At 37.7% G+C, this 19,415-nt stretch overlaps 1 protein-coding gene across 3 annotated transcripts in view; it reads left to right on the top strand.

The window, feature by feature from the left end:
* Nucleotides 1–19,415, top strand: part of LOC128654737 (zinc finger protein 420) — a 193,939-nt gene that overhangs the window by 83,116 nt on the left and 91,408 nt on the right. For 2 of the 3 annotated variants that reach the window (XM_053708832.1, XM_053708833.1), the window contains exons 4-6: nt 12,149–12,750; nt 17,419–17,491; nt 18,352–18,782. In XM_053708832.1, the coding sequence (XP_053564807.1) occupies nt 12,149–12,750; nt 17,419–17,491; nt 18,352–18,782 (1,106 nt within the window). The remainder of the gene's footprint in view (nt 1–12,148; nt 12,751–17,418; nt 17,492–18,351; nt 18,783–19,415) is intronic. The other variant, XM_053708834.1, reaches the window with a different exon arrangement.

Here is a 19,415-nt window from a genome sequence, read left to right as displayed (position 1 = left end):
TCTTTTAAATTATACTCCAGTCACCACTTCACCCTTGGTTTCTCCTTTCTCGTTGATTCTTGGTCGAATGACTGGGAGTGACGTAGAGGGGAGGAGCTATATGCAGCTCTGCTGGGTGAATCCTCTTGCATTTCCTGTTGGGGAGGAGTTATATCCCAGAAGTAATGATGACCCGTGGACTGATCACACAACAGAAGAAAGGAATTTATCAGGTAAGCATAAATTATGTTTTATTAGACAGTGTTAATATGAGTGTAACTGTACCGTGTAATGTATATTTATTAGACAGTGTTAATATGAGTGTAACTGTACTATGTAATGTATGTTTATTAGACAGTGTTAATATGAGTGTAACTGTACTGTGTAATGTATATTTATTAGATAGTGTTATTATGAGTGTAACTGTACTATGTAATGTATATTTATTAGACAGTGTTAATATGAGTGTAACTGTACTATGTAATGTATATTTATTAGACAGTGTTATTATGAGTGTAACTGTACTATGTAATGTATATTTATTAGACAGTGTTAATATGAGTGTAACTGTACTGTGTAATGTATATTTATTAGACAGTGTTAATGTGTGTAACAGTACTATGTAATGTATATTTATTAGACATAGTTAACATGAGTATAACTGTACTATGTAATGTATATTTATTAGACAGTGTTAATATGAGTGTAACTGTACTGTGTAATGTATATTTATTAGACAGTGTTAATATGAGTGTAACTGTACTGTGTAATGTATATTTATTAGACAGTGTTATTATGAGTGTAACTGTACCGTGTAATGTATATTTATTAGACAGTGTTAATATGAGTGTAACTGTACTATGTAATGTATATTTATTAGACAGTGTTAATATGAGTGTAACTGTACTGAGTAATGTATATTTATTAGACAGTGTTAATATGAGTGTAACTGTACTGTGTAATGTATATTTATTAGACAGTGTTATTATGAGTGTAACTGTACCGTGTAATGTATATTTATTAGACAGTGTTAATATGAGTGTAACTGTACTATGTAATGTATATTTATTAGACAGTGTTAACATGAGTGTAACTGTACTGAGTAATGTATATTTATTATACAGTGTTAATATGAGTGCAACTGTACTGTGTAATGTATATTTATTAGACAGTGTTAATATGTGTGTAACTGTACTGTGTAATGTATATTTATTAGATAGTGTTAATATGTGTGTAACTGTACTGTGTAATGTATATTTAGTAGACAGTGTTAATATGAGTGTAACTGTACAGTGTAATGTATATTTAGTAGATAGTGTTAATATGAGTGTAACTGTACAGTGTAATGTATATTTAGTAGATAGTGTTAATATGAGTGTAACTGTACTGTGTAATGTATATTTATTAGACAGTGTTAATATGAGTGTAACTGTACTATGTAATGTATATTTATTAGTGTTAATATGAGTGTAACTGTACTATGTAATGTATATTTATTAGATAGTGTTAATATGAGTGTAACTGTACCGTGTAATGTATATTTATTAGACAATGTTAATATGAGTGTAACTGTACTATGTAATGTATATTTATTAGACAGTGTTAATATGAGTGTAACTGTACTATGTAATGTATATTTATTAGATAGTGTTAATATGAGTGTAACTGTACTGTGTAATGTATATTTAGTAGATAGTGTTAATATGAGTGTAACTGTACTATGTAATGTATATTTATTAGACAGTGTTATTATGAGTGTAACTGTACTGTGTAATGTATATTTATTAGACAGTGTTAATATGAGTGTAACTGTACTATGTAATGTATATTTAATAGACAGTGTTAATATGAGTGTAACTGCACTGTGTAATGTATATTTATTAGACAGTGTTAATATGAGTGTAACTGTACTGTGTAATGTATATTTATTAGACAGTGTTAATATGAGTGTAACTGTACTATGTAATGTATATTAGTGTTAATATGAGTGTAACTGTACTATGTAATGTATATTTATCAGACAATGTTAATATGAGTGTAACTGTACTATGTAATGTATATTTATTAGACTGTGTTAATATGAGTGTAACTGTACTATGTAATGTATATCTATAAGACAGTGTTAATATAAGTGTAACTGTACTATGTAATGTATATTTATTAGACAGTGTTAATATGAGTGTAACTGTACTGTGTAATGTATATTTATTAGACTGTGTTAATATGAGTGTAACTGTACTATGTAATGTATATCTATAAGACAGTGTTAATATAAGTGTAACTGTACTATGTAATGTATATTTATTAGACAGTGTTAATATGAGTGTAACTGTACTATGTAATGTATATTTATTAGACAGTGTTAATATGAGTGTAACTGTACTGTGTAATGTATATTTATAAGACAGTGTTAATATGAGTGTAACTGTACTGTGTAATGTATATTTATTAGACAGTGTTAATATGAGTGTAACTGTACTGTGTAATGTATATTTATTAGACAGTGTTAATATGAGTGTAACTGTACTGTGTAATGTATATTTATTAGACAGTGTTAATATGAGTGTAACTATACTGTGTAATGTATATTTATTAGACAGTGTTAATATGAGTGTAACTGTACTGTGTAATGTATATCTATTAGACAGTGTTAATGAGTGTTACTGTACTTTCTAATGTATTTTTGAAGTGTTTACTGAAACTTTTATGTTGTGCAAAACTGTTAACTACAGCCCTTTGAACGTGGAAAGGATTGTTACGTGTGCAATCACGATTTTTCAAAACTTGAAATATCTGCGCAATGGAAATTTAATTGCGAAAAAGACTAAATTGCGCTCGGAAAACTCATAACACGCTACTTGTAATCTTGCCCTCGTTGTTTTAGTACCAAAACATTACACCACACAATCAGAATAATCATTGGTGGATGCGGTTCAATTAAAATCTCAGTGACTGGTCTCCCCCCCTTTCCCCTTTCCCCCTCTTTCTTTCCTACTCCCCCCTCCTCTGGTTTTTTTCTACCATGTAATCATCAAGGAACCTTAAATAGGAATTGGTTTCACGTAGTCTAGATAAGGTTTGCCCTAAAATCTAACCAGAATAACTATGTGGCACGGCTCTGTGGTATTCGCATCATTTCAAAAAAATGACTGAACTTTAGTTATTTATTATTATTGTTTATATATTATTGATTCTAAAAATATTATTGATTCTAAAAATATGTAAAAATGGCAAAATTTACTGACTAAACAGGGATCATTCCATACTCTTCAGTGTACGTTGTATTTATTTTATTTTCCAAATAAATAAATAAAAAAGGACATAGATACAAAACAATCACTTCCTTGCCATTTAATATTTGATACATGCTACATTAGTACAATAGCAATAAAGTTACCCCTGTCTTTCCAGAAGTACCTCCTCTTGTCACATCTACCTTCCAATAGAGAGATATTAATTGTCATTTCATGTGTGTAATACACAGTGCCTCTTGTCACATCTACCTTACTATAGAGAGATACTAGTTGTCATTTCATGTGTGTAATACACAGTGCCTCTTGTCTCATCTACCTTACTATAGAGAGATATTAATTGTCATTTCATGTGTGTAATACACAGTGCCTCTTGTCTCATCTACCTTACTATAGAGAGATACTAGTGGTCATCATGTGTGTAATACACAGTGCCTCTTGTCTCATCTACCTTACTATAGAGAGATACTAGTGGTCATCATGTGTGTAATACACAGTGCCTCTTGTCACATCTACCTTACTATAGAGAGATACTAGTTGTCATTTCATGTGTGTAATACACAGTGCCTCTTGTCACATCTACCTTACTATAGAGAGATACTAGTTGTCATTTCATGTGTGTAATACACAGTGCCTCTTGTCACATTTACCTTACTATAGAGAGATACTAGTGGTCATCATGTGTGTAATACACAGTGCCTCTTGTCTCATCTACCTTACTATAGAGAGATACTAGTTGTCATTTCATGTGTGTAATACACAGTGCCTCTTGTCTCATCTACCTTACTATAGAGAGATACTAGTGGTCATCATGTGTGTAATACACAGTGCCTCTTGTCTCATCTACCTTACTATAGAGAGATACTAGTGGTCATCTTGTGTGTAATACACAGTGCCTCTTGTCTCATCTACCTTACTATAGAGAGATACTAGTGGTCATTTCATGTGTGTAATACACAGTGCCTCTTGTCACATCTACCTTACTATAGAGAGATACTAGTTGTCATTTCATGTGTGTAATACACAGTACCTCTTGTCACATCTACCTTACTATAGAGAGATACTAGTTGTCATTTCATGTATGTAATACACAGTGCCTCTTGTCTCATCTACCTTACTATAGAGAGATACTAGTTGTCATTTCATGTGTGTAATACACAGTGCCTCTTGTCACATCTACCTTACTATAGAGAGATACTAGTGGTCATCATGTGTGTAATACACAGTGCCTCTTGTCTCATCTACCTTACTATAGAGAGATACTAGTGGTCATCATGTGTGTAATACACAGTGCCTCTTGTCACATCTACCTTACTATAGAGAGATACTAGTTGTCATTTCATGTGTGTAATACACAGTGCCTCTTGTCACATCTACCTTACTATAGAGAGATACTAGTTGTCATTTCATGTGTGTAATACACAGTGCCTCTTGTCACATTTACCTTACTATAGAGAGATACTAGTGGTCATCATGTGTGTAATACACAGTGCCTCTTGTCTCATCTACCTTACTATAGAGAGATACTAGTTGTCATTTCATGTGTGTAATACACAGTGCCTCTTGTCTCATCTACCTTACTATAGAGAGATACTAGTGGTCATCATGTGTGTAATACACAGTGCCTCTTGTCTCATCTACCTTACTATAGAGAGATACTAGTGGTCATCTTGTGTGTAATACACAGTGCCTCTTGTCTCATCTACCTTACTATAGAGAGATACTAGTGGTCATTTCATGTGTGTAATACACAGTGCCTCTTGTCACATCTACCTTACTATAGAGAGATACTAGTTGTCATTTCATGTGTGTAATACACAGTACCTCTTGTCACATCTACCTTACTATAGAGAGATACTAGTTGTCATTTCATGTATGTAATACACAGTGCCTCTTGTCTCATCTACCTTACTATAGAGAGATACTAGTTGTCATTTCATGTGTGTAATACACAGTGCCTCTTGTCACATCTACCTTACTATAGAGAGATACTAGTGGTCATCATGTGTGTAATACACAGTGCCTCTTGTCTCATCTACCTTACTATAGAGAGATACTAGTGGTCATCATGTGTGTAATACACAGTGCCTCTTGTCACATCTACCTTACTATAGAGAGATACTAGTTGTCATTTCATGTGTGTAATACACAGTGCCTCTTGTCACATCTACCTTACTATAGAGAGATACTAGTGGTCATCATGTGTGTAATACACAGTGCCTCTTGTCACATCTACCTTACTATAGAGAGATACTAGTTGTCATTTCATGTGTGTAATACACAGTGCCTCTTGTCACATCTACCTTACTATAGAGAGATACTAGTGGTCATTTCATGTGTGTAATACACAGTGCCTCTTGTCTCATCTACCTTACTATAGAGAGATACTAGTGGTCATCTTGTGTGTAATACACAGTGCCTCTTGTCTCATCTACCTTACTATAGAGAGATACTAGTGGTCATTTCATGTGTGTAATACACAGTGCCTCTTGTCACATCTACCTTACTATAGAGAGATACTAGTTGTCATTTCATGTGTGTAATACACAGTACCTCTTGTCACATCTACCTTACTATAGAGAGATACTAGTTGTCATTTCATGTATGTAATACACAGTGCCTCTTGTCTCATCTACCTTACTATAGAGAGATACTAGTTGTCATTTCATGTGTGTAATACACAGTGCCTCTTGTCACATCTACCTTACTATAGAGAGATACTAGTTGTGATCATGTGTGTAATACACAGTGCCTCTTGTCACATCTACCTTACTATAGAGAGATACTAGTGGTCATCATGTGTGTAATACACAGTGCCTCTTGTCTCATCTACCTTACTATAGAGAGATACTAGTTGTCATCATGTGTGTAATACATAGTGCCTCTTGTCACATCTACCTTACTATAGAGAGATACTAGTTGTGATCATGTGTGTAATACACAGTGCCTCTTGTCTCATCTACCTTACTATAGAGAGATACTAGTGGTCATCATGTGTGTAATACACAGTGCCTCTTGTCTCATCTACCTTACTATAGAGAGATACTAGTTGTCATCATGTGTGTAATACATAGTGCCTCTTGTCTCATCTACCTTACTATAGAGAGATACTAGTGGTCATCATGTGTGTAATACACAGTGCCTCTTGTCACATCTACCTTACTATAGAGAGATACTAGTTGTGATCATGTGTGTAATACACAGTGCCTCTTGTCACATCAACCTTACTATAGAGAGATACTAGTTGTCATCATGTGTGTAATACACAGTGCCTCTTGTCACATCTACCTTACTATAGAGAGATACTAGTGGTCATCATGTGTGTAATACACAGTGCCTCTTGTCACATCTACCTTACTATAGAGAGATACTAGTGGTCATCATGTGTGTAATACACAGTGCCTCTTGTCTCATCTACCTTACTATAGAGAGATACTAGTTGTCATCATGTGTGTAATACACAGTGCCTCTTGTCACATCTACCTTACTATAGAGAGATACTAGTTGTGATCATGTGTGTAATACACAGTGCCTCTTGTCTCATCTACCTTACTATAGAGAGATACTAGTGGTCATCATGTGTGTAATACACAGTGCCTCTTGTCTCATCTACCTTACTATAGAGAGATACTAGTTGTCATCATGTGTGTAATACATAGTGCCTCTTGTCTCATCTACCTTACTATAGAGAGATACTAGTGGTCATCATGTGTGTAATACACAGTGCCTCTTGTCACATCTACCTTACTATAGAGAGATACTAGTTGTGATCATGTGTGTAATACACAGTGCCTCTTGTCACATCAACCTTACTATAGAGAGATACTAGTTGTCATCATGTGTGTAATACACAGTGCCTCTTGTCACATCTACCTTACTATAGAGAGATACTAGTTGTCATCATGTGTGTAATACACAGTGCCTCTTGTCACATTTACCTTACTATAGAGAGATACTAGTGGTCATCATGTATGTAATACACAGTGCCTCTTGTCACATCTACCTTACTATAGAGAGATACTAGTGGTCATCATGTGTGTAATACACAGTGCCTCTTGTCTCATCTACCTTACTATAGAGAGATACTAGTTGTCATCATGTGTGTAATACACAGTGCCTCTTGTCACATCTACCTTACTATAGAGAGATACTAGTTGTGATCATGTGTGTAATACACAGTGCCTCTTGTCTCATCTACCTTACTATAGAGAGATACTAGTGGTCATCATGTGTGTAATACACAGTGCCTCTTGTCTCATCTACCTTACTATAGAGAGATACTAGTTGTCATCATGTGTGTAATACATAGTGCCTCTTGTCTCATCTACCTTACTATAGAGAGATACTAGTGGTCATCATGTGTGTAATACACAGTGCCTCTTGTCACATCTACCTTACTATAGAGAGATACTAGTGGTCATCATGTGTGTAATACACAGTGCCTCTTGTCACATCTACCTTACTATAGAGAGATACTAGTGGTCATCATGTGTGTAATACACAGTGCCTCTTGTCTCATCTACCTTACTATAGAGAGATACTAGTGGTCATTTCATGTGTGTAATACACAGTGCCTCTTGTCACATCTACCTTACTATAGAGAGATACTAGTTGTCATCATGTGTGTAATACACAGTGCCTCTTGTCACATCTACCTTACTATAGAGAGATACTAGTGGTCATCATGTGTGTAATACACAGTGCCTCTTGTCACATCTACCTTACTATAGAGAGATACTAGTTGTCATCATGTGTGTAATACACAGTGCCTCTTGTCACATCTACCTTACTATAGAGAGATACTAGTTGTCATCATGTGTGTAATACACAGTGCCTCTTGTCACATTTACCTTACTATAGAGAGATACTAGTGGTCATCATGTGTGTAATACACAGTGCCTCTTGTCACATCTACCTTACAATAGAGAGAGATACTAGTTGTCATCATGTGTGTAATACACAGTGCCTCTTGTCACATCTACCTTACAATAGAGAGATACTAGTTGTCATTTCATGTGTGTAATACACAGTGCCTCTTGTCACATCTACCTTACTATAGAGAGATACTAGTTGTCATCATGTATGTAATACACAGTGCCTCTTGTCACATCTACCTTACTATAGAGAGATACTAGTGGTCATCATGTGTGTAATACACAGTGCCTCTTGTCTCATCTACCTTACTATAGAGAGATACTAGTGGTCATCATGTGTGTAATACACAGTGCCTATTGTCACATCTACCTTACTATAGAGAGATACTAGTTGTCATCATGTGTGTAATACACAGTGCCTCTTGTCACATCTACCTTACAATAGAGAGATACTAGTTGTCATCATGTGTGTAATACACAGTGCCTCTTGTCTCATCTACCTTACTATAGAGAGTACTAGTTGTCATCATGTGTGTAATACACAGTGCCTCTTGTCACATCTACCTTACAATAGAGAGATACTAGTTGTCATGTGTGTAATACACAGTGCCTCTTGTCTCATCTACCTTACTATAGAGAGATACTAGTTGTCATCATGTGTGTAATACACAGTGCCTCTTGTCACATCTACCTTACTATAGAGAGATACTAGTGGTCATCATGTGTGTAATACACAGTGCCTCTTGTCACATCTACCTTACTATAGAGAGATACTAGTTGTCATGTGTGTAATACACAGTGCCTCTTGTCTCATCTACCTTACTATAGAGAGATACTAGTTGTCATCATGTGTGTAATACACAGTGCCTCTTGTCACATCTACCTTACTATAGAGAGATACTAGTTGTGATCATGTGTGTAATACACAGTGCCTCTTGTCACATCAACCTTACTATAGAGAGTACTAGTTGTCATCATGTGTGTAATACACAGTGCCTCTTGTCACATCTACCTTACAATAGAGAGATACTAGTTGTCATGTGTGTAATACACAGTGCCTCTTGTCACATCTACCTTACAATAGAGAGATACTAGTTGTCATCATGTGTGTAATACACAGTGCCTCTTGTCACATCTACCTTACTATAGAGAGATACTAGTGGTCATCATGTGTGTAATACACAGTGCCTCTTGTCACATCTACCTTACTATAGAGAGATACTAGTGGTCATCATGTGTGTAATACACAGTGCCTCTTGTCTCATCTACCTTACTATAGAGAGATACTAGTTGTCATCATGTGTGTAATACACAGTGCCTCTTGTCACATCTACCTTACTATAGAGAGATACTAGTTGTGATCATGTGTGTAATACACAGTGCCTCTTGTCACATCAACCTTACTATAGAGAGATACTAGTGGTCATCATGTGTGTAATACACAGTGCCTCTTGTCTCATCTACCTTACTATAGAGAGTACTAGTTGTGATCATGTGTGTAATACACAGTGCCTCTTGTCACATCTACCTTACAATAGAGAGATACTAGTTGTCATCATGTGTGTAATACACAGTGCCTCTTGTCACATCTACCTTACTATAGAGAGATACTAGTGGTCATCATGTGTGTAATACACAGTGCCTCTTGTCACATCTACCTTACTATAGAGAGATACTAGTGGTCATCATGTGTGTAATACACAGTGCCTCTTGTCTCATCTACCTTACTATAGAGAGATACTAGTTGTCATCATGTGTGTAATACATAGTGCCTCTTGTCTCATCTACCTTACTATAGAGAGATACTAGTGGTCATCATGTGTGTAATACACAGTGCCTCTTGTCACATCTACCTTACTATAGAGAGATACTAGTGGTCATCATGTGTGTAATACACAGTGCCTCTTGTCACATCTACCTTACTATAGAGAGATACTAGTGGTCATCATGTGTGTAATACACAGTGCCTCTTGTCTCATCTACCTTACTATAGAGAGATACTAGTGGTCATTTCATGTGTGTAATACACAGTGCCTCTTGTCACATCTACCTTACTATAGAGAGATACTAGTTGTCATCATGTGTGTAATACACAGTGCCTCTTGTCACATCTACCTTACTATAGAGAGATACTAGTGGTCATCATGTGTGTAATACACAGTGCCTCTTGTCACATCTACCTTACTATAGAGAGATACTAGTTGTCATCATGTGTGTAATACACAGTGCCTCTTGTCACATCTACCTTACTATAGAGAGATACTAGTTGTCATCATGTGTGTAATACACAGTGCCTCTTGTCACATTTACCTTACTATAGAGAGATACTAGTGGTCATCATGTGTGTAATACACAGTGCCTCTTGTCACATCTACCTTACAATAGAGAGAGATACTAGTTGTCATCATGTGTGTAATACACAGTGCCTCTTGTCACATCTACCTTACAATAGAGAGATACTAGTTGTCATTTCATGTGTGTAATACACAGTGCCTCTTGTCACATCTACCTTACTATAGAGAGATACTAGTTGTCATCATGTATGTAATACACAGTGCCTCTTGTCACATCTACCTTACTATAGAGAGATACTAGTGGTCATCATGTGTGTAATACACAGTGCCTCTTGTCTCATCTACCTTACTATAGAGAGATACTAGTGGTCATCATGTGTGTAATACACAGTGCCTATTGTCACATCTACCTTACTATAGAGAGATACTAGTTGTCATCATGTGTGTAATACACAGTGCCTCTTGTCACATCTACCTTACAATAGAGAGATACTAGTTGTCATCATGTGTGTAATACACAGTGCCTCTTGTCTCATCTACCTTACTATAGAGAGTACTAGTTGTCATCATGTGTGTAATACACAGTGCCTCTTGTCTCATCTACCTTACAATAGAGAGATACTAGTTGTCATGTGTGTAATACACAGTGCCTCTTGTCTCATCTACCTTACTATAGAGAGATACTAGTTGTCATCATGTGTGTAATACACAGTGCCTCTTGTCACATCTACCTTACTATAGAGAGATACTAGTGGTCATCATGTGTGTAATACACAGTGCCTCTTGTCACATCTACCTTACTATAGAGAGATACTAGTTGTCATCATGTGTGTAATACACAGTGCCTCTTGTCACATCTACCTTACTATAGAGAGATACTAGTTGTGATCATGTGTGTAATACACAGTGCCTCTTGTCACATCAACCTTACTATAGAGAGATACTAGTGGTCATCATGTGTGTAATACACAGTGCCTCTTGTCTCATCTACCTTACTATAGAGAGTACTAGTTGTGATCATGTGTGTAATACACAGTGCCTCTTGTCACATCTACCTTACAATAGAGAGATACTAGTTGTCATCATGTGTGTAATACACAGTGCCTCTTGTCACATCTACCTTACTATAGAGAGATACTAGTGGTCATCATGTGTGTAATACACAGTGCCTCTTGTCACATCTACCTTACTATAGAGAGATACTAGTTGTCATGTGTGTAATACACAGTGCCTCTTGTCTCATCTACCAGTACTCTATCCCCCCATGCTATCTTAAGAATGCAGAAACAGTTAATTTATGAGAGGGTGAATGAGAAAATGCTAAATTAAAAGGCGGGAGGGTGAATGAGAAAATGCTAAATTAAAAGGCGGAGTTATAAGTTGGTTAAAGTCTTTGATTTTACGTTTGAGATTGCGGAATCCACATCAACTCCTGGTGCTTTCCACTGCCCTCCTGTGATTTACAGCCTTATTGGCTGCCGACACACTCCCAGCCAATCAGGAGCAGCAGTTCACAGGCGTTGGAAGCACCAGTGACATGAACTTAATGAGTTAGGTTGCCCCTTTGTGTGCAATGTTATAAAGGAATTGTTTAAAGAGACTGAGCTTACGTTTACTCTTGAGGTTGCATCTTTTTACAGCTGTAGGCATTGTGTGGGTAGCAATACATGAAGAAGATTTTACCCTGTGAGTGTGCCGCACATATTGCTATCGATTCGCTAACCCCTGTGTGCTTTTTGTCTTTTGGCAGGAGAAGGGCTGGTGGAGAAAGCGATCAATGAGAAGAACGCAGAAGAACTTGTCTCCTCAGCTGGTTTAGCCATAGACGGTGCAAACAGCTTGTCCCTCTGCCCAGAAAGCTCAGAAGCTTGTGACAACCAGTTGTGCGGAGGGGAAGGACAGTCGGGACAAGCTCTGAATATTGCAGAGGATAAAGCCGCAGCCTTCACGGAAGGTGTGGACAAAATAAGGATGAAATTCCTTGGACGTACCCAAGCCGCTGCATCCAAGAATGACAAGGCTCACGCCTGTGCAGAGTGTGAAAAAGTCTTCTACAACAAGCGCACCCTGAAGGCCCACTTGAGGGGTCACCTTGGCGAACGTTCATACATCTGTAACGTGTGTGGCAAGTGCTTTCGCAGGCACACGTCTCTGCTTATCCATGAGCGCATCCACACTGGGGAGCGACCGTATCAGTGCACACAGTGCGGCAAAAACTTTGTGCAGAGACAGCACCTCACCACGCACCTGCGCACTCACACGGGGGAGAAACCCTTTCAGTGCCTGGAATGCGGGAAGGGGTTTCGCTGGAGATCAGAGCTGATGAAGCACCAGAAAGTCCATGAGGAGGAGGTACTTGCGGGGGGACGCTAGTAAGAATGAGGCAGAATAACATACAAATAGCTCGGCACTTAGGGATCATACTGTGTTGGTTACAGTGCAGTAGGCAGGGGGTAATTTGTACCTGATCTGAGTAATTCACGTGTAGCTCATTGTCTCCTATTTCAATATTAAGGGTACAGTCTACACCAGAATTGTTATTGTTTAAAAAGATAGATAATCTCTTTATTACCCATTCCGCAGTTTTGCATAACCAACACAGTTATATTAATATACTTTTTACCTCTGTGATTACCTTGTATCTAAGCCTCTGCAGACAGCCTCCTTATCTCTGTGCTTTTGACAGACGTACAGTTTAGCCAAACAGTGCAGACGCCTAAATAACTCCACGGGAGTGAGCACACTGTTATCTATATGACACACATGAACTAGTACTGTCTAACTTTAAAAAACTTTCAAAATGCTCTGAGCTAAGAGGCGGTTTTCAACGGTTTAGAAATCAGTTTGAGCTTACCTAGGTTTAGCTTTTCAAAAATACCAGCAAGGGAACAAAGCAAATTTAATAAGAGTCTATTGGAAAGTTGTTTAAAATGTCATGCCCTATCTGAATCATGCAAGTTTAATTTTGACTAGACTGTCCCTTTAACTGTTTTCCTAAATGTCCTTCTCAGCCAGTGGCCATTAATAGGAAGTAGACCTTCAATATTGCTGCATTACTCATCATTTATCATAACATATTTTCAACTTCTTTAAATACCTTTATTGGCTTATTTTATTGTTCTTAGGTAGTTTAAAGGGACAGTCGAGTCCAAAATAAACTTTCATGATTCAAATAGGGCAAGTCATTTTAAACAACTTTCCAATTTACTTTTATCACCAATTTTGCTTTGTTCTCTTGGTATTCTTATTTGAAAGCTAAACCTAGGAGGTTCATATGCTGATTTCTTAGACCTTGAAGGCCGCCTCTAATCTGAAGGGATTTTGACAATTTTTCACCACTAGAGGGCATTAGTTCATGTGTGTCATATAGAGATAACATTATGGCTGAAACCTGCTAAGACTGGACACTTTCTGGCACATGGGCGGTATCTCCAGGGTCTCAAGTTCTCTCTTTTGTAAAAGCCGTCCTCTGCAGTATCTCATGTTCCAGTTGGATCAGTGTTTCATTGCTCCCTCAAATCTTAGGCATTGTGTTCCAGTGTTTTTATTCTGCTAGGCCTTCCTATGACCTGCGGTGGTGCACAGAGGCTTCTCTGCATTGTTTGTGTCTGTTTCATGGCATTACTGGAGAAGATTGCACTATACATTGCTGCAGGTCCCTTCATGTGTACATCCATTCTCTGTCAGTCTCATTTCAAATACTTATGTTTGTCCTAGAGGATGATGCAAGCTGACGTCAGATGGTTGTGTATATAGTCATTTTTATAAGGACCCATCCTCTATAGCATAACAAGTGTGCTTGACATATTATTTGTATGCTACCTCTTATGTATTTGTCTCAGTTTTATGGAAGTCAAGCCCTAGACCTTTTGTATAATAAAGTAATCCATTCATCGAGAGAATAGGTGAAGCTCATACACTGTTTATATAAGGGGTCTTGGTGAGTGAGCTATAACGAGGCCTCTGTCACAAAGGAATTACTCCAGTGATAATGACTTTATGAATGTTTTGTTCATCTCTAATGAGCGCCTCTACTTTAGGGCTCACTGGTAGTGTGTTTATTTTTACTTCTTTTTCATTGCTTCAGTAGTTCAAGATTTTTTTTTAGAGGTTTATTTAAAGTTCTCACTCATACGTTCCATGCTGTCCTAAGGGCATTAAAGGGACAGTCTAGTCCACAGTAAACTTTCGTGATTCAGATAGGGCATGTCATTTTAAACAACTTTCCAATTTACTTTGATCATCAAACTTGCTTTGTTGTCTTGGTATTCTTAGTGAAAATTAAACCTAGGTAGGCACATATGCTAATTTTTAAGCCCTTGAAGGCCGCCTTTTATCTCAGTGTATTTGACAGTTTTTCACAGCTAAAGGATATTAGTTAATGTGTGCCATATAGATAACATGGTGCTCATGCCCGTGGAGTTACCTAGGAGTCAGCACTGATTAGCTAAACTGCAAGTCTGTCAAAAGATCTGAGATCTGAAAGTATATTAATATAACTGAGATAAGGAGCAGTCTGCAGAGGCTTAGATACAGGGTAATCACAGAGGTAAAAAGTATATTAATATAACTGAGATAAGGGACAGTCTGCAGAGTCTTAGATACAAGGTAATCACAGAGGTAAAAAGTATATTAATATAACTGAGATAAGGGGCAGTCTGCAGAGGCTTAGATACAAGGTAATCACAGAGGTAAAAAGTATATTAATATAACTGAGATAAGGAGCAGTCTGCAGAGGCTTAGATACAAGGTAATCACAGAGGTAAAAAGTATATTAATATAACTGAGATAAGGAGCAGTCTGCAGAGGCTTAGATACAAGGTAATCACAGAGGTAAAAAGTATATTAATATAACTGAGATAAGGGTGCAGTCTGCAGAGTCTTAGATACAAGGTAATCACAGAGGTAAAAAGTGTATTAATATAACTGAGATAAGGAGCAGTCTGCAGAGGTTTAGATACAGGGTAATCACAGAGGTAAAAAGTATATTAATATAACTGAGATAAGGACGCCGTCTGCAGAGGCTTAGATACAAGGTAATCACAGAGGTAAACAGTACATTAATATAACTGAGATAAGGAGCAGTCTGCAGAGGCTTAGATACAGGGTAATCACAGAGGTAAAAAGTATATTAATATAACTGAGATAAGGGACAGTCTGCAGAGTCTTAGATACAAGGTAATCACAGAGGTAAAAAGTATATTAATATAACTGAGATAAGGGGCAGTCTGCAGAGGCTTAGATACAAGGTAATCACAGAGGTAAAAAGTATATTAATATAACTGAGATAAGAAGCAGTCTGCAGAGGCTTAGATACAAGGTAATCACAGAGGTAAAAAGTATATTAATATAACTGAGATAAGGAGCAGTCTGCAGAGGCTTAGATACAAGGTAATCACAGAGGTAAAAAGTATATTAATATAACTGAGATAAGGGTGCAGTCTGCAGAGTCTTAGATGCAAGGTAATCACAGAGGTAAAAAGTATATTAATATAACTGAGATAAGGAGCAGTCTGCAGAGGCTTAGATACAAGGTAATCACAGAGGTAAAAAGTATATTAATATAACTGAGATAAGGAGCAGTCTGCAGAGGCTTAGATACAGAGTAATCAAAGGTAAAACGTATATTAATATAACTGAGATAAGGAGCAGTCTGCAGAGGTTTAGATACAGGGTAATCACAGAGGTAAAAAGTATATTAATATAACTGAGATAAGGGGGCAGTCTGCAGAGGCATAGATACAAGGTAATCACAGAGGTAAAAAGTATATTAATATAACTGAGATAAGGAGCAGTCTGCAGAGGCTTAGATACAAGGTAATCACGGAGGTAAAAAGTATATTAATACAACTGAAATAAGGGGCAGTCTGCAGAGGCTTAGATGCAAGGTAATCATAGAGGTAAAAAGTATATTAATATAACTGAGATAAGGAGCAGTCTGCAGAGGCTTAGATACAGGGTAATCAGAGGTAAAAAGTATATTAATATAACTGAGATAAGGGGGCAGTCTGCAGAGGCTTAGATACAAGGTTATCACAGAGGTAAAAAGTATATTATTATTAATATAACTGAGATAAGGAGCAGTCTGCAGAGGCTTAGATACAGGGTAATCAGAGGTAAAAAGTATATTAATATAACTGAGATAAGGGGCAGTCTGTAGAGGCATAGATACAAGGTAATCACAGAGGTAAAAAGTATATTAATATAACTGAGATAAGGGGCAGTCTGCAGAGGCTTAGATACAAGGTAATCACAGAGGTAAAAAGTGTATTAATATAACTGAGATAAGGGGCAGTCTGCAGAGGCTTAGATACAAGGTAATCACAGATGTAAAAAGTGTATTAATATCACTGTGTTGGTTATGCAAAAATGGGGAATGGGTAATACAGGGATTATCTATATTTTTGAGCAAGTACAATTCTGGAGTAGACTGTTTCTTTAAGCAGTTAAACATGAAAGTCAAAATGAAACTTTCACATATTCGATAGATGATGCAATTTTAAGAGACTTTACAGTTAGTGGCTACACACACATGCCTTTTATCATTGGTTCACCAGACTGTTTAGCTCCTGGTAGTGCAGCTGTGAAGCTGCCTTTATCTATGTGTTTATCCTCTTCAGAAGTTACACGCAGTTATATGCCAGAGCTTTTTGTTTTTCTGTTTCTTTAAGGGGATCAGTGAAGTGTTTCTGTGCCATCGGTTGACACATTTATGAGAAAAGTTTGTTTCCAAATACAATTTGAGGAGCAGTTTGTCCCAGAACTTGCTAAGCTCTTCTGCTTGCACAAACCGCCTTCAGTATTTGTGTGATTTGTGTTTACAAAAGCTTCTCATAACTCCGTGTGAGATATTAGTTATATCAAGTGTTATATAACAATATATCTCATATTAACCTGGCGCATTGCACTCCAGCAGTGTAGGTGTTAAACAGATCATAGAGCCGTCCCACTCGGATCTCTGTTCCCTCTCAGTATACAATAAAGTGCAGTGTGCCCATGCTGTGTGTGTTTGTGTTGCAGGTGGCAGACAATGAACTCAAGGAGGAGAAAGACTCTGAGGCAGGGGGAACGGATGCAGATTGTGGTGCTGCAGGTATGGTCTCTAGGTCGTATACACATCTGTAGCTCTGAACCATTTGACCAGACACACAATGTTTGTTAGGCTGTGATGGAGGCTTCATCAGAACCCAACTTACCCACCTCACACACAGCAAGTTGTCCCCTCCATTTGTACAAGAGTGCACTGTGGGAATATTTAGATAAATCTGCTACAATCTGTGTTTAATTGTTGTATATTGGGGGATATTCTGTAAGATGGCTCAGGTTGGAGAAAGCTGTAAGCAGTAGATGCAGAGGGTAATGTTCTCCAAACGCTCCTCCCTGTACTCTGCGTTCCCAGAATCGTTAGCTCACCAGGGAACGCACCAACTTCTGATTTTCACTTCCATACAAAAGCGAATGCACTGTCGGCGGGGGATAAATGCAGGAGTGTAACAGATGCGCTCACACACACATTCCCAACAAACTACACATATCAATAGTCATGGGATTTGTGCGTCTTATTAAAACTGAATACTTCGTTCTTGACTATGGAATAATTAAAATAAATAATGATAGTGGAGTCTATAGCCAAAACTGTATTAATGTCAGCTCATAGAACCACTCAGGGAGAGAGGGAAGTAAGGGTCTGTAAGGTGACACTTCAAATGACTTGCTAGGACAGACAGAAGTATTACTGTCACAGTAGCCGAAAATCCTTTATGGCAGAGTAGTCCGGTACTCAGACGGCAGCACAGAGGGCATATGGCTGCTGTGACCACTCCTGTTTTTAGCACTGATGAATTAAAGCTGGATTTTTAATCTTTAACTAAGGCTTTGGGAGCACTCTTTGCTTATGGAATAATTAGTGTGACCTAGAAGTTTATATACTCATATTTCATGTTTTTTGTACAGAAGGATCAAGCTCTGAGCAGTCCAAAAAAACCCAGAACAAAGGTAAAGGCAAAAGGCCCCGCACATTTGGCCTCCCACGCAACCCCAAAGCAGAGAAAGCACATGCCTGCGCGGAGTGTGGGAAGATCTTCTACAATAAGAGGACTCTGAAGTCCCACCTAAGGGCTCACCTCGGGGAGAGGTCGTACATATGCAATGTGTGTGGGAAATGTTTCCGGAGACACACGTCTCTGATCATCCATGAGCGCATCCACACCGGGGAGCGGCCATACAAGTGCACACTGTGCGGCAAGACCTTTGTGCAACAGCAGCACCTCACTACCCACCAGAAAACCCACACGGGGGAAAAACCCTTCCCGTGTGACCGCTGTGGCCGGAGCTATCGCTGGAGGTCGGAACTAGCCAAGCACCAGAAGGTTCACGAGGAGGAGGTAACAATGTCATTATGGTTTGTTAATACTGGGTTAGCGACTTGTACTCACAATACTATGTTTGTTGTAATGACGTTTAGGGACCTTGTGGTGCCAAATATGAAATGGTCTAATAATTGTATATATAAAATTCTCATGGTGACCCTTTCATAATTTCCTGCATTGGCTCCTGTACGTTTCCGGCACTTATACTAGTGAGTTATTAACACGTAATGCTCTGTATATAACTCATAAGACCACATGAGCTCAGTAGTTTTCTTTCTGAAGGTAGAAAGATTTGCATCTATGCCAAGGCAGCTCTGGTGGTTTGTGGAACGCTTAGCTTGCGACATTGTGAGGCTGCCCAAAACTTACTGGCTCCAAAATTTTCAACTAATTTCTCAAGCTCTGTTTTACTGTCCCTTTAAAAAAAAGGACATCTGCAAATGATTGTGTGTCAAGGTCCCCTGTGGTTTTGACTTTATATTACAGCTGTGTATTCTGTTAACGCTATGTACAGGCACAATTCATCTACATGGCCTTAGTGTTATACGTCTATTAAAGGGACATTAAACACTTAAAGATGGTAACATAAAATGATAAATTGTTTTTATATATAAAAAACAACTTGCAATATACTTTCATTATTTATTT

Source organism: Bombina bombina, chromosome 3, assembly GCF_027579735.1.
Source record: "Bombina bombina isolate aBomBom1 chromosome 3, aBomBom1.pri, whole genome shotgun sequence".
In the NCBI taxonomy this organism is placed as follows: Eukaryota; Metazoa; Chordata; class Amphibia; order Anura; family Bombinatoridae; genus Bombina; species Bombina bombina.
Note: the sequence above shows the minus strand (reverse complement) of the source record. Positions and strands in the feature narration are given on the sequence as shown.